The sequence below is a fragment of the Canis lupus genome, chromosome 31 (assembly GCF_003254725.2).
Source record: "Canis lupus dingo isolate Sandy chromosome 31, ASM325472v2, whole genome shotgun sequence".
Classification (NCBI taxonomy): domain Eukaryota; kingdom Metazoa; phylum Chordata; class Mammalia; order Carnivora; family Canidae; genus Canis; species Canis lupus.
The window spans coordinates 25,948,135-25,971,264 of record NC_064273.1 but is presented as its reverse complement, the minus strand read 5'-3'; the positions used below and the strand labels follow the sequence as shown (position 1 = coordinate 25,971,264).

Below are 23,130 nucleotides of genomic sequence, written 5' to 3'. Positions count from 1 at the left end.
TATATCACACAACTATAAATTTAGTGAAGATTATGTTTAAAAAAAACTGACCTGGGTGATATGAAAAGCATAATTGATTCTATAGAAAAATAGTACTGTTTTTAGTCACAGATTTTTTTTAACAGAGAGAGAGAACACATGCAAGCTAGGGGTGGGGCCTGGGTGGGCAGGAAGGGCAGACGTAAAGAGAAAGAGAATCTTAAACAGGTTCCATGCCCAGCGTGGAGCCTAACACAGAGCTTGATCTCTGGACCCTGAGCTAAAATCAAGAATGTGATGTTTAATCAACTGAGCCACCATGTGCCCCAATATGTCATGCTTAAGAAATGTTGATGCATATGAAACTGAACACCATGTAACCACATAAAAACATACAAACAAATGAGAATGGCAGTACTATAAATTAAGCTAAAAACTTATTTGTAATCAAATACCAAAATCAATCTTGTCAAAAAACTAAAACAAAACAGAAAGCAGTACTCCTCTGGACATTAGGACTCTCTCTCCACACAAAAATCAAGACAATATCGGTCTAAATCCTGCTCATTGCTACCTGGGGTTTCCGTGTATTTGTGCTTTAAGTCTGAAGAGGGATGATGTTATTATTTCATGACAGGCTTAAATACTTTGTGTAGTTTTCAAGCTATGGAAACTCATGAAACTTGGTATAGAGTTAATATGGCAGTAAAATTGTTTTCATTACTAAATGTATACTACATACTTTAAAGAATTTAGGGGCAGCAACAAAGGAATTCTGAAATTAGTGGGTGTAAGGGCTTCTCCTCTAAATTAATACAATGTTAATGACATGGTTTCCATACAAATTAGTTGATAAAATGCACAGCATGATCACTTGTGGTTTGTCACACCCACCATGGAGGGTGTATAAAAGGCCCCGTGCAAACAGAGAAGTTCATATTCTGCAAGCAGACGCTCTGCTCTCACCCAAATCCTCAACTCTTGACACTATGAGCTATTACTACGGCAACTACTATGGCGGTCTGGGCTATGGCCTTGGTGGCCTGGGCTGTGGCTATGGCTGCGGCTATGGTGCTGGTTATGGAGGCTTCGGATATGGCTTCTACCGCCCATGTTGCTATGGAAGACGCTGGTTCTCTGGCTGCTACTGAGAAGCCTTGCACACAATCTTGCACACGACGAAGGACTTTCAGCTAATTTTCCTCTTGCTGAGTCTACCTTCTAGATAGTTCATTCCTTTGGTGAAATAATGAGGAGCCAACCCTAGATTAATGTGATAGAATTTCAGATTCATCTTGCCAAGACTGGCCTGATAAGAATCATCTGAATTTGCAATTCTAATTTGGGGGAGGAAGGGGAGACTTCAGTTTGGGTAATGATTCTCCTTTTGTATGTATTTTTTGAGAATTCTCATTCCAAACTGTGCTTGTGAGATAATGTGAAAACTTACTTTACATTAAATGTACTTTGCCTGGCATTTTCAATGGTCCCAGTGTGTCTTCTATCCATCGTAGATAGATGTTCTACATGTATAAACACTGAGTGTGAGCTAATGCTAGTGTGTGTCTGCCATCTGTGCCCGTGTGCTTTGTAAAAGCTCCGAGCATAGTGTTGTACCTGTAATCCTGTGTAACCAAGACAGGAGAGAGACTGTCCAGCAGTTGTCTTCACACTTTGTTCAAAGTATATCAGCACAGCTGCAGCTGCTCTTACCCCGTGTCATAGCTCACAGTGGGATTGTTATGCAACGTTTTAACACCATTTGCCACTGTTGTACTCAACGCACTGCTGTCTTTTACTGTTTCCAAGCAGGACAGGACTCTGTTGTGTTGTTGGAAGCTGTGTTCATTATGGATTTTGTCTCCTGTGGTGGCTTTTTTGGCCTCACTTAAGCAACAATTGAAGAAGCTCAAACAGCCTTCAGAATTACAAAGCAACTGGTTAGCTAAGTTTCTGAGTGCCCAGAGCTCTATGTTATATTTGGATACCTAGCTCCATTAAGTCCCTACATTTGGGGGTCCAGACAGATGTTTGTCACACTGTGGATGTTTACTCCTTCAAATATCCTACCTTGGTTAATTTACCCCCCTGATAATCAGACCAATTATATTTATATAACTTAGTTTATGATTCTATTTAAAGGGTTAAAAGTCTCAGTCTATGATGTGTGTGTGTGTGTGTGTGTGTGTGTGTGTGTGTGTGAACATCGTTTCTATTTCTAGGCTTCCAGAAGTACCTGCATTGTCCTTGTTTTTCTGTTTACATATCATTTGTACTTCCAGTTGGCATCTTCAACTTTTATTCAATTTTTTTAAAAGATTTTATTCATTATTCATGAAAAACAGAGAGAGAGAGAGAGAGGGAGAGAGAGAGAGGCAGAGACACAGGCAGAGGGAGAAGCAGGCTCCATACAGGGAGTCCGATATGGGACTTGATCCCGGGACTCCAAGATCATGCCCTGAGCCAAAGGCAGACACTTAACCGCTGAGCCACCCAGGCATCCCAACTTTATTTTCTTTTTTTTTAACAAGACTTGCTTCACTAAGGATAAAACCCTGCAAAAATGGCAATTGTATAGAACTCTATTGTCTTTCCGAGGAACTTTTCTTTTAGTTGTCAAGAGGACAGTTCTCTCAAAATGTCTCAAAATGAATGACAGCTCTTGAAAAAACTGCATTCAGACTATAAACACGAGATAGGTTAACAACCTACTTATCGGGATCCTTGGGTGGCGCAGCGGTTTGGCTGGCGCCTGCCTTTGGCCCAGGGCGCGATCCTGGAGACCCCGGATCGAATCCCACATCGGGCTCCCGGTGCATGGAGCCTGCTTCTCCCTCTGCCTGTGTCTCTGCCTCTCTCTCTCTCTCTCTCTATCATAAATAAAAAATTAAAAAAAAAACCAACTTATCTTTTATTTTGTGACAGTGACATCCTTAGCTCTGGATTCTGTAAACCAAACTAATCAGACACAAAAGCAAGTGAGATCTGAAAAAAAGGGGAAAGGGATAAAGCTCTGAAAAATGCCATATTTAATTTCTTTCAGGAAAAGTGAGATCATGCCAAATGAAATAGTCTTTCTGCTTGCATTACTGAAAATATTGATAATGAGTGACTCTAGATGTTGACTCATAAAACAGTAGGACCAGACATCAGTAACAAATAGTAGATGTAAGATACAGCATGTCATGTTGAGCACAAGATGAAGTACAGCCCAATATCAAAGTCTCTATGAACTTTATAAAATGATTATATAGTAATCCACATTTCAAAAAAATCCATATATTTAGATGCACTGGGCTTGGGCATCCATGAGAAGTAGTTGTGCTCTCTCTGTCAACAAAGAACAACAGCTTATTCAGTTTTACTGTGGTTGGTGATGTCATCATGGCTGATGGCTCCCGTGATGGGGTCAGTCATCTGCCCAGGGATAATGTACCATCACCTGCAGAAAGTACTGAATCTACACTAAGTACCAGAGGTAGAAAGTCACTAAAAGTTTCCTGGGATCTTGATGAGCTCACATGTCAGAAAGAAACCCAGATAACAAAATAGAATTACAGTTCTCTGTGTTAACTAAAAAATATTTATGTATTGGGAGCAATGGGTCCTCATGGGAGAGACATCTAATGAAGGCTTCTGTAGTCAAAGTTTCCACGAAAGCTGCTGTCTGAACTTAGTATTGAAGAAAAGTAAAAGAAGGGAGGATTTAGAAGGTATTGGAGTGCAGTGTTTGGGCTAGCACTCCACTTTGCCATGACCACTAACTAGAAGCTATTTCTCTAGTAGACATGTACTTGTTCAACATTTTCAGTAGAGATTCATTTAGAGACTAAAATTGGAAGGTGGAGTTAGATTGTCTGAAAGCCCTTCCAACTTCATAGATGATAACCACCATCAAAAATAATGGTGGCAGTTTTCTAGGAATTGCTGTGACTAAGGATATGAAATTGAAGACAGATAATTTAGAAGAATCAGTGCCCTGTTTCATAACCATTACAAGTCTAAAGAAGATAAAAGTTGTAGGACCAATTGTAGCAGGAAGACATTACGGTTCCCCCCTCTACTCCATCTGCAAGGAGTGAATTCCTAAGAAAGCTTTTGTCAGAAGAAATGGTGTCATTAATTTATGTGGAAAAAAACATCTAGCAGTCCTAGACCCCCAAAATAACCTCTCTTAGTATTCTCTGATACCTTGGGACACATCTTCCTAACGGATGTGAAGTGGGAGAGCTAGGTTCTTGTCTCACAGAGTCCAAGAATGAATCTTGCACACAAGGGAGACAGAGTAAAATGATAGAAGTTTATTAAGCAAAGGTACAGAAAAAGGTCTTAGGAGTGAGAGGGGTCCCTAAAGGGTTGACACTGGGGGCTTGTGGGGTTGGTCTTCTATTTAAAGCCAACCAGGGAACCTAAATCCTTTTCACATCTCCATTAATATCACCATTGAGTAAGTACTAATGATAACACCTTCAGTGGCTTACTTCCTTTTTAGGGTAGATACCTCTTTGTTGGTCAAAGTAGCTATTATAACAAGACCCCCAACTCTGACCCCTGGGACAGGATGGTCTGGTTTATTTATCTCTGATTTCCTTTCATCTCCACGTTTTTGGGATTTTTGTAAGCCTGATTCCATGACCCCTACCTAGTACTACCTGTCCATTACTCAGATGCAAAACGTTAAGGAGATTCAGCACAGTTGCTCACAAACATATTTCAAAGCTCTGCTGGCTAGTGAGGAGATGCTGAGTGTAGTTCCTGAGGAAGGAGCTGGAGGGTGCCACTCTCGCTCCATGGAGTGCCTACTGCCTCTATAATAACAGCCTGGAAAACCAGTGCTGAATGCTATTTTAACTTTTTGCCTTTTTTTTGTAAAAGGGAAAAAACGTTTTTCAGATTTCTTTGGGTTAGTGAAAACAGGTAGGTCTTTCATAAAAGCAAAGGTGTGTAAGATGACCTTTTGAAAAGCGGGACATGCCTGTATTTTGGTGGTCATAGGTTTTAATCAGAATGTATTGCTGATGGCTCTCATTGAATTCCCCTTAGGTAACTTTACCTAAGGATATTGTTATTTAGTGAATAATATTATATTTTTCCCCATTTTCAAAGCACTTTTCCTGTATTATATGTTCTTCTTTAATATTTGCAACAGCTTTTTGAATTATACAAAGCCATTTTTATCCTTCTTTTCAAAATGAATTTCAACCCAGCATCCAATGTCACATTAAGTGTCAGAACCAGAACTAGAAGCTAAACTCTAAATGTTGTTAGAAAAATTCTAAATTTAAACTTTTGTTTGCTGATCTGTATGGAGGAAAAAACTTTCTTTGGATAAAGAACAGCATGCTTTCTTGAAGTTTGACAGGTGGAATGTGACTTTAAAGTAGCATCCATCTCCTATCGATGTGAGAGTCATAAAGCAGAGTCTTAGAAGGTCAGCCTCTAATAAATTTACTTTTGATATGGGGGCACCTGGGTGGCTCAGAGGTTGAGTATCTGCCTTCAGCTCAGGGCATGCATGATTCCTGTGTCCAGGATCAAGTCCCACACTGGGCTCCTTGTAGGGAGCCTGCTTCTCCCTCTGCTTATATCTCTGCCTCTCTCTCTCTCTCTCTCAATGTTTCTCTCATGAATAAATAAATAAAACTTTAAAAAATTACTTTTAAAATGTATAAAAATATATGTAATATTCCAAATTTAAAATGATACTATTTTCTCAATTCTCCTTGAACCCCTTCTGAATCATAAATGCAAGACATGATGAAATTCAGAAACATTACTAATGATTTCAAGAATTGAGTTCAAAACATTTGGGATTGAAAGGTTAAGACACTATTAGTTTTCTATTGCTGCTTAGCAAATCACTGCGTATTTGTCAATTTATTTCTTTTTAAAGATTGATTGATTTGAGAGAGATAGAGAGAGAGTGAATGGAAGAAGGGGCAGTGGAAGAGGGAGAAGGAGAAAGAATCCAAAGCAGGCTGTGCTCAGCCAGGAGACTGACACGGAGCTGGGGCTAGATCCCACCATGGGGAGATCATGACCTGAGCTAAAACCAAGAGTATGATGCTTAACTGACTGAGCCACCCAGATGCCCCCATAGTTATCAGTTTAAAACAGTTTTCATTTCATCATGCCTCCCTTCCCCTGAAGGTCAGAAGTGTAGCAAGTTGTCATTGGGTTCTCTGTTCAGTGTGTCTCAACGCTGGGCTGGATTCTTACCTGGAGGCTTTAAGGAAGAGTCTGCTCTCATGCTCATCCTGCTTGTCTACAGAATCCAATTCCTAGGGTTGTAGGATTGAATTCCCATTTCTATGCTGGCTGCCAGCAGAGGGCTACTCTCACAGCTAGAGGCTCCTCCTTTCCTTGGCACATGGCCTCCTCCACCTTCATGCCAGTGAAGATATCAAACCCTCCTCACTCTGAGTCTGCCTCTAGCCAGAGAAAGTTCTTTTTTTAATATTATTTTTATTTTATTTTATTTATTTTATTTTATTTTATTTTATTTTATTTTATTTTATTTTAAGTTTTATTTCTACAGGGTTCATGTGGTTATGTCAGGCCCACCCAGATAACCTCCCCTTTTTAAGTCAACTGTGCCACATATGAATTAGCCTCCTCATAGTAAAATCCTTTTATTCACAGTGCTGAAATAATGCAGAGCCTATACACCTGAAAGGAGTAGATCTTGGGGGTGATCTTAATGTGCTGCCTAATCAAGTGACATGTTCTCCTACTACCCTGAACAACCACTTCATACCTCATTCAGAGTAAATGCAAGGCTCTCCCTAGGTATATATGTGAAACTATTCTTCAAATGGTGCTGGTAAGAGTGTAACTGATCAGCACAGACCTAAGTGATCTCACATATCTCATACAATCTTCCTCTCTTCTCCCTCTAATTCATTCCATTCAGGCAATATGGTCCTCAGAGAGCCTGACATGACCCCATGTCAGGGCACCTGTGCTTTCCATTCCATCTGCTTGACATACTCTTCCCTAGAGAGCTGCAGGGCTCAAGAAAAGTCACTTATCTAGGATGAACCTTCTCTACCCATCTGTAATTTCAATATCCTCAATAGGTCATTGCATGTGTCCTTCCTCTTATATTTTGTCATAGTAGTTACTATTATCACTATGAAACACACTTTTTTGATGGATGGATTGATTGATGGCCCTCCTCTCCCATTAGAATGCAACCTTCAGGAAGACAGGGCTTTTGTCTGCTTGGTTTAGTACCTTGAAATCAGCTTCCTAATTGCCTGGAAAATGTTGAACACCAAGAAGCCACTCAGAAAGTATTTGTTGAATGAATACATTAAGTCCCTTTTGTTTGTGGTCTGTCTCCCCCACTAAAACGTTAGTCCTGTGGAGATGGGGGATTTGTTTAACTTTTTACTACTTTATCTTCAAAACAAGCAGGTAAACGTTCTCTATTGTTAAATGAATGAATTTGAGGGAGGTAGGGAAAGAAGAAACTTGGTTCCAGTATGAGTTCAGGTTCCTCCTGGCTTGGATAACTGGTGATTTGTGAAGCTCTCTGCCAAGAGAGGAACCATAGAGAAGAGGAAAAATACATCAAGTACGTGGTGGGTAAGAGTAAGGTGGTCAGTGTTTTTTTGGTTTAGTTTTTTTTTTTTTAATACGTTTTTCACCTATTGAATCTGAAATAAATTTTAAAGCAAATAAGTGTATGGAGGAGACAGAAAAGGTGGGGAGTTGCTGAAGTTGCTGCCTGATGGTAACTCTGTTCTGGGATGTGTGGCTGGGACAAAGCAAGAGAATGGGAGGCAGAGGCAGTGTTTTGAAAAGCAGATAGACATTTGACAGGACTGAGAGGAACCTCGGAAGAAACTAACTGGGGCACAAAAATGGATTTACAGGCAGCAGTAAGGGCTTTGTTGGGATAGGATGTAGCAAATTTGTGTTGTATTCAGCCATCAGTTTTATGCTTTTTTGTTTTCCTTTTTTGACTCTGCAGAATAGGTCTAGTATAATTAACGTGTTAATGTACTTCACCATGTAGGTTCACTAATAGGACTTTTTCTTTAAATATAAAGTGTGTGTGTGTGTGTGAAATACTTTTTTTTCAGCCAGTGCTAAGACATGCTCTAATGTTAAATCTAGTCATCGATGGGAAAGTTCTTACAAGCACTGTGGATTTTATGAAGGGAAAAAGAATCACCAAAGAGATGATGTTTGGAAAGTTATACTGCTATGATTCTTGGAGGCAGGGAGAGAGGGTATATTTCATTCCTTGGTGTGTGCTCACCATTCAGCCACATATGTGGACCATATTAGACAATTCAGTAAAGGTTTCTAGAGGAACACTTTACAATTTAAACAGATAGAAAACAACCCTGAAATGAGAAGAGTGTTTTTTGACTGGCCATAACTGGCAAATCTAAGCCCCATTGACATTTTGAAGAGAAAGAGCAAACAAGAAGAAGGAGAAGGAATGAGAATTATCAAAGTGGGAATAAAAGGATAAACAAATTTCAAAAGCTGAAGGATGATGAAGTGAGAGAAGTTCTTGATTGAAAGAAACAAACTATTTGGTTTGTGTCCAATCATTGGAAAGTACCAAGAAGTGACAATGGAAAAGCTCTATGCTCTTGAGGAAAGAGAGAGAAACAGAAATCCAGAATGACACAGTGCTCCGTAGTTATTAAGCTAAAGGCCAACCCAATCTCCAAGTCAATATTCAGAGATTATGTTACAGACTGTACCACAGGTAAGATAGCTGCCCAGACCTCCAAACAGACCTCTTTGTTCGTTTTATTTTCATTTTTTTCTACACACCGTTTATTAATTATATATTGCTTCTTTTTATTCGTGCTTTAATATTTATCTCCTATACTACAATGCTATCTCCATAATGTTCATGAGCTGCCTTTTCTTTTTTATACTGAGTATATTAGTGCCTGAAATATGATAATCATTAGATAAATGTTAGTTGAATGGAATAACCTCCATAAGGTTGTACAGGGTGTCTTCAGCAAGATCCTATCTTCCATAGATCTTTCTAAGTGATAGTATTACACTAATTAATACTCCTCGTGAGATTACTTAAGAATTAAGAAAGGTTAACTTAGGAGTAGCCTGCTTTATTTTATTAACCCAACTAAAGTAAACTTAAAAATAAACATTTAAAATATATATTTTAGTTTCCTTTAAAAAGCCATGATGTTGTCCTCTTAAATAGTTTACGTGTTTCTTGTTTAAAAGTTAAATACTTTCCTCTGAAGCCATGTTCCTCCTTCTGAAGGCCAAACGACTTTACCCTTGCCTAATAGTAGAGCATTGTATAGTAAAAGTAAAGGCTCGTTAACCAGAAAACCAGTTTTGAAACTCAGGTCAGCTACCCATTAGCTGTGTGACCTTGTGTAAGCAATGAAGGAGATGGTAATAGCACTATACAGGATTGTTATGAATTTGAGCTAATACATATAAAGAATTTCAAATACTGCCTGGCCCGTATTAAACTCTTGGTAAATATATGTATTACCATTGTTTACTTTATATTTCTAAAATATTTTATTTATTTATTTGTGAGAGAGGGAGAGGGAGAAGCAGCCTCCCCACGGAGCAGGGAGCCCAGTATGAGACTTGATCCCAGGATTCCGGAATCATGACCTGAGCTGAAGGTAGATGCTTACCCAACTGAGCCACCCAGGTGCCCAACCATCGTTTATTTTCAAATAAAAATATTGGGACCCCTGGGTAGCACAGTCTGTTAGGTATCTGACTCTTGATTTCAGCTCAGGTTGTGATTTTAGGGTGATAAAATTGAGCCCCATTGCCAGCTCTGCAGTAAGCACCAAGTTTGCTTAAGTTTCTCTCTCCCTCTGCCCCTCCCCCATGCACATACACCCTCTCTCTCAAATAGATAAGTAAATCTTTAAAAAAATAAAAATATAAATTCTATAGATGAGGTCTGTAAGTATCCCATCTAGTTCTTTTTCAATCACTGTGTTGCTTACATCTCCACAGAGATCAATGTGTTGTACTCTCTGTGGGGAATCAGCCAAAAAGAATTCCTTCTTCTGGATTTCCACTGAAAATACTATGCTAATTTTTAAATCGTTTATAAGTTCTTGCTCTTGTTTTGCAGTTCTTGGAAGTAGAGTGAAGTAAGGCTTATATATGATTACCTTAACAAATCGGCTGATATCCAGAGTCCATTCAGTTGAGCCACACTTTGAAGGAATTGGATTTTCCCCATGCTCCTTGCAGTTTTTGTTTGATAGTTTGATTTTTCCACAGTTATTTCAAAACCACAGAATAAGGCTTACTTTTACGTGAACACATTTTAAAAATATACCTTGATTGAAGAAAAAATGAAGAATTGTTATAAGAAAGAAAAGGAGCCTCTAACACTGATATTTGGTCAAATCTTGAGATGAGAACACCAGGGGTATCTTGGAAAGATAAAAGATGGGAAAAGTTTCTTTTCTTCAACAACCAGTGTGAGTCCTTAGGTGAGTGGGGGAGTCTGATCCTTTCTGTGCTGGATGGGAGACAATGTAGCCTGAAAGAAAAGACAAGGCAGGTAATTTGGTGTTTCATGCACAAATAAAGCTTAAAAGAAGTTGGCTTCTCCTTTAGGACTCAAATAAATCAGAACAGAGGAGATAATTCTTAGGTTGAGTCTTGTGATATTTTCTATTATTGATATCCTTTATAAGGCTTTATCTAGGTTATGACAAGGATTAAAGATAATAGTTTTTTTTTTTTAAATTTACCTTAAATTTTATTGAACCAAATTCTTCTAGTGGAAGCTAACTCTAATACAGCAGTTCTTTACCATTAATAATTCTCTTCAATTGTTATATTGCAAAGCTCCATCAAAATGGAAATAATAAGCATTTAGTCACATTTTACTGTTAACAAACTAGCAGGGGAAGGAACCATAAGTGTAAATAAAATTTAAAATCATGTATATGAGTTTTTTTTTCTTTTTTAAGAGAGAGAGGGAAGGAGAGAGAACCCGAGTAGGCTGGGGGAAGGGCAGTGGGGGAGGTAGAGAGAGAATCTTAATCAGGCTCCAAATCCAGTGCAGAGCCCAATGTGGGGCTTGATCTCACAACCCTGAGATCATGACCTGAGCTGAAATCAAGAATTAAATACTTACCAAACTGAGCCACCCGGGCACTCCTAATAGGCTTTCTGATACTCAATTATTTTGAGTATTTTTTTTTAAACAGAACTGGCTAAATGAACATGCTAATTGGTTTCATGTCATATGTATTTATTTCTAATGATAGTGGGAATAAAAAAATAAAACAAAAATATAAGCACACTCTGGGGAATACACTCCCTCACCTGCAAGCATAGCCTCAATTTCAAATTTACCTGATGAACTAAGACTGACTTGGAGCACTTAGGTTTTAGTCATTACCTGTCATTAAAGATGTGGTGTATATGCACAATGAAATATTACTCAGTTGTAAAAAATAATAAGATCTTGCCATCTGCAACAACATGAGTGGACCTGGAGGTATTATGTCAAGTGAAATAAGTCAGAAAAAGATAAATACCATATGATTTCACTCATATATGGAATCTAAAAAACAAAACAAATGAACAAATAAACAAAAAAGCAGAAACTGACATATAAATATAGAGAACAAACTGGTGGTTGCCAGAGCAGAGGGGGCCAAGGATAGGCAAAATGGGTGAAGGAGAGTGGGAGAAACGGGTTTCCAGTTATGGAATACATTAGGCATAGGGACAGCAGGTTCAGCATAGGGAATATAGTCAATGTATTGTAATAGTGTTGTATGGGGACAGATGGTAGTACGGTGGTGACCACAGCTTAATGTACAGAGTTGTTGAATCATTAGGTTGTACACCTGAAACTGATGTAACATCGTGCATCAACTATGCTTCAATAAAAAAATTGCAGTTTTCTCATTGGTTAAAAAAAGGAAAGGACACTGAAATAAATGGTGTCCCCAGTCTCTTTGAATTCTGAAATCCTACAGTCCCATAATAATATGGAATTCAGACTCTGGAATAGGAGTATATTCACGGGCAGGGACCTATCTATCATAGTCAGCAGGAACTCTTTTTCTGCAATCTTCGGTGAGATCTACCAAGTAGGCTTACTCTAGCGTGAGACATGATGCTTGAGAAATTCCTTTGCCTTCAGTTTGTGACTCTTTCAAAAATTAAGTCTCATTCTTACACCAGTAAACCTGGTTCTCAACTGATGTTAAAAGCACATTGTATTTAGATGCACATCACAGTTGTTTGCTCTTTTTATAGGACTAGTATTTCAGGGAACAATTCTGGATCACTTTATGTGAATTCTTGGGAGAGAGATAGGACATCCTTGGCTTAGAAAAGATTCCAGAGCCATGGGGTGGCAAAGGACAAGGTACAATTAGAATTAGAAGGCAAATGCAATCTCACATGGTGTGTGAAAAATGCCATAAGCTATAAAGATTTGCTTATGAGTTGAAACTAAGAAGCTCAAACAAGTATGGGGTTATAAACACAATAGCGTCTTATTAGCAGTATTTTTCTAGGCATCCAAATGAAGCAGAAAATGAGACCTGTTGCGTAACTTTTAAATTACTAGTTACATAAAGCAGAAGACATGGTTTGGTGTTAGGAAACAAGATCATTGACATAGTTTTCAAGTAAGATGTTCTATCAGAGAACCTTAGACATGTGGCCTTCTATACCCTTCAGTGTATATAAATGTGCCATCACAGTTACAAAAAACTGGCCCACATACCAAACCACATTCACTCTGACACATGAGATACTTCAACAACCACTATGGAGGCCTGGGCTGGGGATGTGGTTATGGCTGTGGCAGTTCCTGCAGATGGGGATGTGGCTGTGGCTGAGGAGGCCACAGGTAGACTGCTATCAACCCTGTTACTATTGAAGATACTGGACTTCTGGCTTCCACTGAATACTTGAAAATTTACAGTTCATGAACTTGTCTTCTTTGTGACTCTGATTCATCCAGAAAATTTTACTCCATAGCCTTGTGCTTTGTTTATCCTTTCTTGATAGTTAAACTGCTTTTGGGACCACCTGGTTTCTTTTTATTTTTTTATTTTTATTTATTTATTTATTTTTTTATTTATTTATGATAGTCACAGAGAGAGAGAGAGAGAGAGAGGCAGAGACACAGGCAGAGGGAGAAGCAGGCTCCATGCACTGGGAGCCTGATGTGGGATTCGATCCCGGGTCTCCAGGATCGCGCCCTGGGCCAAAGGCAGGCGCCAAACCACTGCGCCACCCAGGGACCACCTGGTTTCTGACAATAATGTGATGAAAACTTGATGTGCTAGATGTTGATGATTTCATTTGTAATGTTCTTCAGAGATCCCCTTCTATACAGGATGGAAAGTCATTAAATCCTAGCCAGGTCTTGCTTTTCTGTATCTGATATCCGTAATAAACTTTTTCTGACATAGAAAATGTGTTTTGAGCTTCAATTTTTTTTTAAATCACAATAAATTTGCTGTGATGCACTAATACAATCATCAACCTCAGCAACATTTTCTTCTTATGGCTATGAAATTTACCAATATATTTTGTTTCGTGATTATCTCTTCTTCCACTCCTTCATCTTATCTTCCTTCCCATCATCATCAATATCTATCTTTTATTTCCCAATCAGAACATAAGAATTAATTATTAAAGTGCTTTTTAAAGAGGTTCTGTAATGATAATCAAACTTCAGGCTCATTTTTGAAATTCATTTTTCCTTGGAAATTACCTTGTTAATTCCAAAGCAAAATAACAAGGGAAAACTTTAGTTTGGTGTGCATGCAAGTTATTTAAGAGCACTTTAGAAAATAAACATAAAAGAATTATATCAACATATTAACAATTGGTAAGTCTAGGAGATATGTATATGATATTTATTGTAATATTCTTTCTTTGGGGCATATATAAAATATTTCATAAAATAGAAGCAAAAACCATTCATCATGGTCTCATATATGCATTATCATGTTAAATTAAATTAAGGAAAACTCATCAAAGAAGAAAAAAAAATCTGAATAGTTTTATATCTCATGTAGAAATTGAATTCATATTTAAAAATCTTGCCAAAAATGCCACTTTAAGCCAGATGGTTTTACTAGTGAATTCTAAACACTCTCTCTTCCAAAGAATAAGAAAAGAGGGAACACTTGTATTCTCTTTCTGAAGCTAACAATATCTAAAAACAAAAATATAATATCATGGAGCACCTGGATGGCTCAGTTAAGTGTCTGACTCTTGATTTCAACTCAGGTCGTGATCTCAGGGTTGTGAGATTGAACCCTGGACTCTGCTCTATGCTCAGTTTAAGATTCTCTCTCTCTCTTTGCCCCTCCTCCTGGTAGCTCTCTCTAAAATAAATAAATCAACTTAATTATAAATATAAAAATATATAAATAAAAATATATATTATATATATGTGTGTGTGTGTATATATATATATATATATATATATATATATATATATATACACATATATACACACTATGATCAGCAGGGAGAATATGGGCCAGTATTTCTCACTAACATATAGGTAATTCTTTCTTAAGAATATATAAGCAAATTTCATACAGCAACATATGAAATAGACAATACATTATGGCCAAATGAGTTTTAATTGAAGAGTGCAAGAAAAGTTTACCATTAGAAAATAATAAACACAAGCCAATATATTAACAGAGTAAGTGGAAAAAACATAGTGTCTTATCCATAGATTATTTTAAATTCCCAGCCTGTTAATTGCAAAGTCCTTGTTATATCTGAGTCTAGTGCTAATGATTTATTTTCTCTCCAGAGAGTGTTTTCCCTTGCTTTTTGACATACCTTGTACTTTCTTGTTGTTGTTGACAGTCGATTGTGCTTTACTAGGTCCTTGGAACTGAAGCAAAGATGCCTTTGGTGTGAGAATTTATGTTAATATGGTTAGGAGTGGGGCTGTGTTAAATGTTGTTGTAGCTGTAGGAACCAGAGATGTTTTTCCTTTTGACCTTAGGCTTTCCTAAATACTTTTCTTTAAAAGAGTCTATGTCTTGCAGCTCTTTCTGCTATAGCCCACTCATATGGAAGCACCATTGACATCATGATAAAGTGGAGTCATTCTATAATCTTACAATTAAATCTCAATCTCTTAGTGGATTGTGTCTCAAAGCTGATATTCACAAGGGTTTCTTCAGTCAGTACAGCTCTTACTGTCTTCTTGGATATATGGCTCCTTGTATATTTAATTGAAGCCCTGAGTCCTGTAGAGTCTGAGTTTTTCTCTTCTTTTTGGTGAGATACAGAGGCTGCTAATGGCTGGAGTAGGAGTAATTCCCTTTTCCCAGGTAGGTCTTTTCCCCTGGTGTGTTGATCTTTGTTATGGAGAAGGTGCTGGGTGTATTTTATATTGATTACTCTCTCCTTTTCTTGCTGGAGTTATGATGGGATCTTTCTTGGATCTTTGTCATAAGATCCAAATGAAATTATTAGAGGTAAAGGCCAGTAAAGTGTAGTGATCTGCTTAACACCTTGGTCCCTTGGTTCCAGGAATTTCTTATTCTCACATGACCAGCAAGTTGTCAAAATTACCACGCAAGTTCTCCTTTCACTCTATTGTGCCAGTGGTTTCTGTCCCAGGTGAGCAAATGGAAATTGTGAGTCTAGAAGCACTGTGTGTCTAGAGTTAAGGTGGTAATTTACTTTGAACTTCAGTTACCTGGTGGGTCCAATGGAAGTCATTAACTTTAGGGCTGCTTTTTCCCTTGTTTTGTTGTTGTTGTTGTTGTCATAAGGATGGGAGTGATGACTTCCAGCTTTACATGTTGGAACAGAAAACAGAAATAGATAAAAGCCATCTAAAACACAGAAACAAAGACAAGACATGCAGTTAATACGCTTCTTGTTGGTAAAATAATAAATGCTTTCCTCCTGAGCTTGGGAAGACATAGACTTCGTCTTCCACCACTTCTGTTCATTATTGTCCTGTGGTTTCCAAGAGCTACCAGTGGGCAAAAATAATAATGAGAGTAGTAGTGACAGTATTAGTAATAATTAGTAATTGGAAAATAATGTTTAATTTATAATACATTTATTGTCCCCTCAATTTATTTAATTTATAAAAATTCATTGCATTGTTACTTATGAAGAATTAGAAAACAAATTTAAAAGTCAATATAGTTTACAGCAGCATCAGAACATTTAATACATAGGTGAGAGTAAAGGATTAATGGGAAATTTCTCCTAAGAGGTACCTAAGACATGACCTCTAGTGATTAATGGAGTTTGTCGGCTGAAAATGAAAATGAATGAAGGAGGGTTTTGAATGGATTATTCTGTCCAATAGTTCATTGCTCTAGGAGTGCTTTTAGCAGTGTACATCTGGCTTATCTATTTATAGTTTATTATAAATAAACCCTAAATGTACAAAATCTAATACAACATAACATGTTTTGTTAAATATTATTAGAAATTAGTTATGTGGCCAGATGAAGGCTATGTAAGTAGCAATGGTGAGATATGACATATCCTAAATCTCACTTAGTCTGTGTTAACTGGATTCTTATTTCATTAAATTTTCTCATTTGGAAAGAAAAATGGGTGTGTTGTAGAAAAGAGCATTATTATAAAAGGATATAACTCAAAAAGTCAGATAGAAGAGATGTGTGGGGCAAGGTATGGAGAAAGGGTATTTCACTCTTCCCAAATCTCCATATATTTGCCAACAGGAAATGCTCTAAAATCTGTGTTTTGGGGTTTTTATATAAGCTTCATTACATAGTTGTGATTGATTATATCATTGCCCATTGACAACTGAATCAACCTTCTGCCTCTCCCCTTTCTGGAGGTGGAGGGGAAAAACTGAACGTTGCAACCTTCCAATCTAAGGTTGGTTCCCCTGGCAGCCAGCCCCTTCTTAGATACCCTAGAGGCATCCCCAAAATCACTTTAACATAAAAAGATACATTTTATCTTTCTCACCAGTTAGGAAATTCTAAGGGTTTGGAAGCTCTGTGATGGAAATATATATTTCTTATTACAAATTAAAATTTCACACACATAAAAAGGTCTTCAACATCATTAGTTATCAGAGAAATATACTTCAAAACCAGAATGAGAGGGAGTACTAGGTACACATTAGAAAGGCAAAAATTGAGGTCTTTTTGTATAGGTAAGAATGCAACACAATGAGAACTTGTGCACATTACTATGGAGAACATGAATTAATACAAACCCTTTAGGAAAATGGTAATATCTATTAAAACCGAAATCACATATATTCTTTCATTTTTCAATTTTTATTTTCAGTATATTAAATTTACTCACAAAAACAATTTTAAAATGCACAATTTTCCCTTAACAAAGTCTAATACAACATAAAAATCCCCAAACATAGTACTTGACATTTACAATTCAAAATCCAATTAGAATATTAAATATTTACAAAGCTATACATTTTTAAAATATTTTTAGAGTTATTTGTAGTTTTATAGAATTTACATAAAAGTGGCTTAAAATGGGAGAATTTTCCATCATTCCTAAAAAAGAAAATATGTCTGATAGAGGCTGTGGAGATTCTTGAATATATGAGGTCTTAAATTTCAGTACAAAAGCCTTCATCTTTGCGCATTTAAGAGCTTGTTACACTACCAGGTACCAGCTCCCCTCCAGCCATTAACAGTGTAACAACATTGACATTTGACCTCAACAAGCACAGTATGCAGTTTTGCCAGTGTTGATTAAAGATACTTTCATTCAGAACTTCTGAACTTTTCAATAATTGAGCCTCTTCAATAGTTACATGTAAAAGAATGAAACTAGGCTGTGTCCTAATACCATACACAAAAATAAACTCAAAATGGATTAAAGACCTAAATATAAAACCTAAAACCATAAAGTCTTTGAAGAGAGCACAGGCAGTGATTTCTCTGACATTGGCCATTTTTTCTAGATAGATCTCTAAGTCAAGGGGAACAGAAACAAAAATAGACTGTTAGGTACATTAAAATAAAAGGCTTTGGCATAGAAAAGGAAACTATAAACAAAACAAAAAGACAACCCACTGAATGGGAGAAGGTATTTGCAAATGATATATCCCATAAAGGGTTAATATTCAAGACATGTAAAGAATGTCAGCTATTAGAAATGACAAATACCCACCATTTGCTTCAACGTGGATGGAACTGGAGGGTATTATGCTGAGTGAAGTAAGTCAGTCGGTGAAGGACAAACATTATATGTTCTCATTCATTTGGGGAATATAAATAATAGTGAAAGGGAATATAAGGGAAGGGAGAAGAAATGTGTGGGAAATATCAGAAAGGGAGACAGAACGTAAAGACTGCTAACTATGGGAAACGAACTAGGGGTGGTGGAAGGGGAGAAGGACGGGGGGTGGGAGTGAATGGGTGACGGGCACGGGGGGTTATTCTGTATGTTAGTAAATTGAACACCAATAAAAAATAAATTAAAAAAAAAAGACATGTAAAGAATGTATACAATTCAATACCAAAAAGACATCTGATTTAAAAATGGACAGAGGACCTGAATAGACATTTTTCAAAGAAGATATACAGATGGCCAACAGACATATGAAAAGATGCTTAACATCTCATCATTAGGGAAATGCAAATCAAAATCACAAAGAGCTATCACCTTATACCACTTAGAATGGCTAAAATTATAATGACAGGAAATAACAAATATTGGTGAGGATGTGGAGAAAAAGAACCCTCATACACTGGTGGTGGGGATGTAAAATGGTGTAGCCACTGTGGAAAACACTGTGGAGATTCCTCAAAAAATTAAAAAAAGAAATACCATTTAATCCAATAATTTCAGTGTTGAGTTTTTTTTTTTCCAGTGTTGTTTTTAACCAAAGGAAATGAAAACACTCATTCAAGAAGATATGCACTTCTATATTTATTGCAATATTATTTACTACAGCCAAGGTATGGAAGTGACTTAAGGATCCATCAATAGATAACTGAATAAAGAAGATGTGTTACACACACACACACACACACAAACACACACGGGAATATCATAGCACCATAAAAAGGATGAAGTTGTGCCATTTGGGACAACATGGATGGACCCAGAGAGCGTTATGCTAAGTCAAGTAAGTCAGACTTGGAAAGACAAATACCATAAGATTCCACTCATATGTGGAATCTGAAAAAAATTTGAAAATTAAAAAACCAAAAAGAAGAATCAGATCTATAAATACAGAAAACAGAATGATGGTTACCAGAGAGGAGGCAAGGTGGAGGTTAGGTAAAATGGGTGAAGTGGAGGAGGTGATACAGGCTTCCGGTTATGGAATGAACAAGTCGTGGGAACAAAAAGCACAGACTAAAGAATATAGTCCAAGATATTGTAGTGGTGTAATGGGACAGATAGTAGCTACACTTGTGGTGAGCATGGTGTAATTATAAACTTGTCAAATCACTAAGTTGTGTGCTGAAACTAATATACCATTGTCTATCAACTATAGTCACATAAAATAATAATAATAACAATAATAATCATTGATCCTCTCCAGAACGTGTGTCTTAAAATGTCACATGACATTCTTTGGGAGTCATCCACACTTTGGAAAGAATGGCCACCTATCCCCTGGGATGGGTGCTGGAGCTGAACAGAGACATGATGCCCCTTACCACCTTTAAGATTCTTCAACATGCAAACCCAGCAGTTACTGGTATGTAAAACTACTAAGGCATCAAATCAACAACCACAGAAGCAGGAAAAGTGACAAAATGACATGGAATAGGTATGTTGCAACCTAATTCCCACAGCAAGTGCTGGCCAGCATGATTGGCCAGGTGAGCCTTAGTCATCCTGGGTTCCAATGGGAAGCCCATCACAGGTGTGACATTAGACAAAGTGCCCACCACTGCTGCTGCCCTCTATACTAGACTGATGAAGGACCTGGAATTCTACATAGTGAATTAAAATGCTAAACATGCTAACTACTGTATTAACAGGTTGACTCCTGTCATTTTGGAGAATTTAGATGATGCTTTTAAAAAAAATACCCAATTACATTTCTGCATTCAAGAAAATAATTTCCTTAGTTTTTTAATTAATTTATTTTTAAAATTCAATTTGCCAACATATAGTATAATACCCAGGGCTCATCGCATCACGTGCCCTCCTTAATGCCCGTCACCCAATTGCTCCATCCCCCCACCCACCTCCCTTGCAGCAACCCTGTTTGTTTCCCAGGTTTAAGAGTCTCTCATGGTTTGTCTTCCTCTCTAATATTTCCCCATTCAGTTTTCCCTCCTTCTGTTATGGTCCCTCTCCCTATTTCTTATATTCCACATATAAGTGAAACCATATGTTGATTCTTTCTCCAATTGACTTATTTCACTTAGCGTAATACTCTCCGATTCTCTCCATGTCCATGTAAATGGTAGGTATTCATCCTTTCTTTTTTTTTTTTTTTGTATTCATCCTTTCTGATGAATAATATTCCATTATGTACATATACCATATCTCCTTTATCCATTCATCTGTTGAAGGCCAACTTGGCTCCCTCCACAGTTTGGCTATTGTGGGCATTGCTGCTATGAACATTGGGGTGCAGGTGTCCCATCATTTCACTGCATCAGTATCTTTAGTATAAAGACCCAGTAGTGCAATTGCTGGCTCACAGAGTAGTTCTATTTTTAACTTCTTGAGGAACCTCCACAAGTTTCCAGAGTGGCTGCACCAGCTTGCATTCCCACCAACACTGTAAGAAAGAGGGTTTCCCTTTCTCCACATCCTTGCCAACATTTGTGGTTTCCTGTCATCAGGGAAATATAAATCAAAGCCACAATGAGATTCCACATTACATATTTATTTTTATCACAAGTGCTATCTCTCATTTCTTCAGTGATTTTTAGCAATTAGGAATTTTAATGCTTAAGCACTTTTCAACTTTCAGTATCACCATGAAATAAAAATATAAAAAGGTAGAAAATTGTTTTGCTTAAAAAACAACAAAAAGTTAAATGTTTTATCTCTATATTGTATTCTACTTTGATCTATACTTCCACTTTCTCCATTGGAGATAAAAAATGGGGTTAGAAACTTTAATATTTGACAGAAGACACAGAGCAGGGAGGCTGGTGCCACTCTACCAGGTTGCCACAGCATTTGGAAACTGAACCCACAATTTCAGGAAAACTACTGAACAGTTGAAAGAGTCACTCTGGTCTGTGTTTCTAACTGACAAGGATGCCCACTGATGAAACGCAAAATATGCTTTTGGCTTACTGACTTTGGTTGTTTTTGGAGAGAAATTCATCAGAGATAATACCACTAGCTAATATTCTCAAGTCTGAGCATGGGAGTCATCTGGGAAGAGAGAGCTCCCTGATGGGCACCTGAAATTTTTGTCCGGTGTATCTCATATTTTGACCGTACATATATCCTATGACGCTGAAATTCCACTCTTGCCAATGTGTCCAAGGGAAAACAGTTCACATGCACACCAAAATAAATGTAAAGGGACATTCATAGTGGTATTGTGCACAGTAGCCCCAAAGTGGAAACAAGCTACATGTCTATCACCTGCAGAATGGATGAGTGCCCTGTGGCATATTCCCACAAGGTAATGATAAGGAATGAAGTGCTTTTGCCCTCAATAATGTGCGTGAGCTACACAGACATATAACTAATGAAGCCATCCAGAGAAGTGTCCCTACTGTATGATTATATTAAATATCTGTAACATATTAATAAATAATAGTAAATATAATTAATAATAAATATATGTAAATATACTTCAAGAGAAGTTCAAAAGAGAAATCTGTCTGAGCTCTTTTTGACATTAGAGCTCAGAATCCATCCTTCCAATCCTGTGACTACCCACCAATCCTTTAACTTCATTCCTGATCTTCCTCTGTAGGTGACCAGTCTGATTAGTTTGTGGTTTATCCTGCCTCCTCACCTTAAATAATCTGATAGATGTATATTTTCTTATCTCTCTTTATATTTTTTACACAGAAGATACTATAGATATTTTTATCACACTTTGCATTTTTTTACTTAATGTGTCCTGGAAGTAATTCTGTATCAGTTTCAAGATATGTTCTTTATTTAAAGTTTTTAATATTTCAAGTTGCATAGTACTCCATTTTGTGGATAGATTTAATCATCCTCTTTTGAGAGCACCTGGGTTTCATAATTATTTGTAATTATAAACAATGATGTAATGAATAACCTGTACATATTATATTTATATTGCTAGAGATATATCTTCAGAGTAAATTCCTGAAGAAACATTGCAGATTCACAAATTTTATGCATTTGTAGTTATGGTCAATTTCTTTTATAAATTAGTTTTCTATTGCTGCTCAAATAAATTACTATGATCTTGGTGGTTGAAACAACCCATCTTTATTATCTTCTAGTTTTAGAGGTCATACAGCCAGCACAGACTTTGTAGAGCTACATCCCTTTCTGCAGGATGTTTGGGAGAATAGATTTCCCTGCTTTCTCCATCTTCTGTAGACCACCTGCATTTTGTGGCCAGTGTCCCCTTCCTCCATCTTCAAAGACAGAAATGGAACATGGAATCCTACTCATGCTGCCATCTCTCCGGTTCTCTGCAGTGTGGAAAGGTTCTGTTTTTAGAGACTAATAGGATAACACTAGATCCACCTGGATAACTAGGGTAATCTCATCTCACATTCCATAGTCTTCGTAACATCTGCATAGTCTCTTTGGCCATGTAAAGTATCATTTTATAGATAATGGGAGTAGAATATGAACATTCAGTTGGGGGCATTACTCTTCCTACCACATACTCCACCCAGATTTTACCAATTGGCATTACCATCAGCAATGTACATGAATGACTATTTCTTCATAGCTTCACCATCAGAATGCATTGTCATGTATTTTAAATTCTCACTAATCTAATAAGTGACAAATAGTGTATGCTAATTTTAATGTATGCTTGTATTATCAATGAGGCTGAATATTTTTTTATTGTATGTAATGGTCATTGTATCCTTTTGTTGAATTTCTGTTCATATTCTCACCCATTGTCTTTTTATTTTAATATTCAAAGTCATTGTATGTTAAGAATTTGATCCCTTTACTTATATGTTGCATATATTTTCCCCTGTTGTCTTATTTTCTCCTTTTTTTATGATGGTGTTGCCAAGA

At 37.1% G+C, this 23,130-nt stretch overlaps 1 protein-coding gene across 1 annotated transcript; it reads left to right on the top strand.

Annotated features, from left to right (window-relative positions):
- Positions 1-934: 934 nt before the first annotated feature.
- On the top strand, positions 935-1,412 carry LOC112661905 (keratin-associated protein 20-2-like). The gene has a single exon (XM_025450010.3). The coding sequence runs from the start codon at positions 969-971 to the stop codon at positions 1,128-1,130; it is 162 nt and encodes a 53-aa protein (XP_025305795.1). The 5' UTR covers positions 935-968; the 3' UTR covers positions 1,131-1,412.
- The last annotated feature ends 21,718 nt before the right edge of the window (positions 1,413-23,130 follow it).

Excerpts from the sequence above, each read along its gene's own strand:
- LOC112661905 (XM_025450010.3), top strand. The coding sequence starts at position 969 with ATGAGCTATTACTACGGCAACTACTATGGCGGTCTGGGCTATGGCCTT.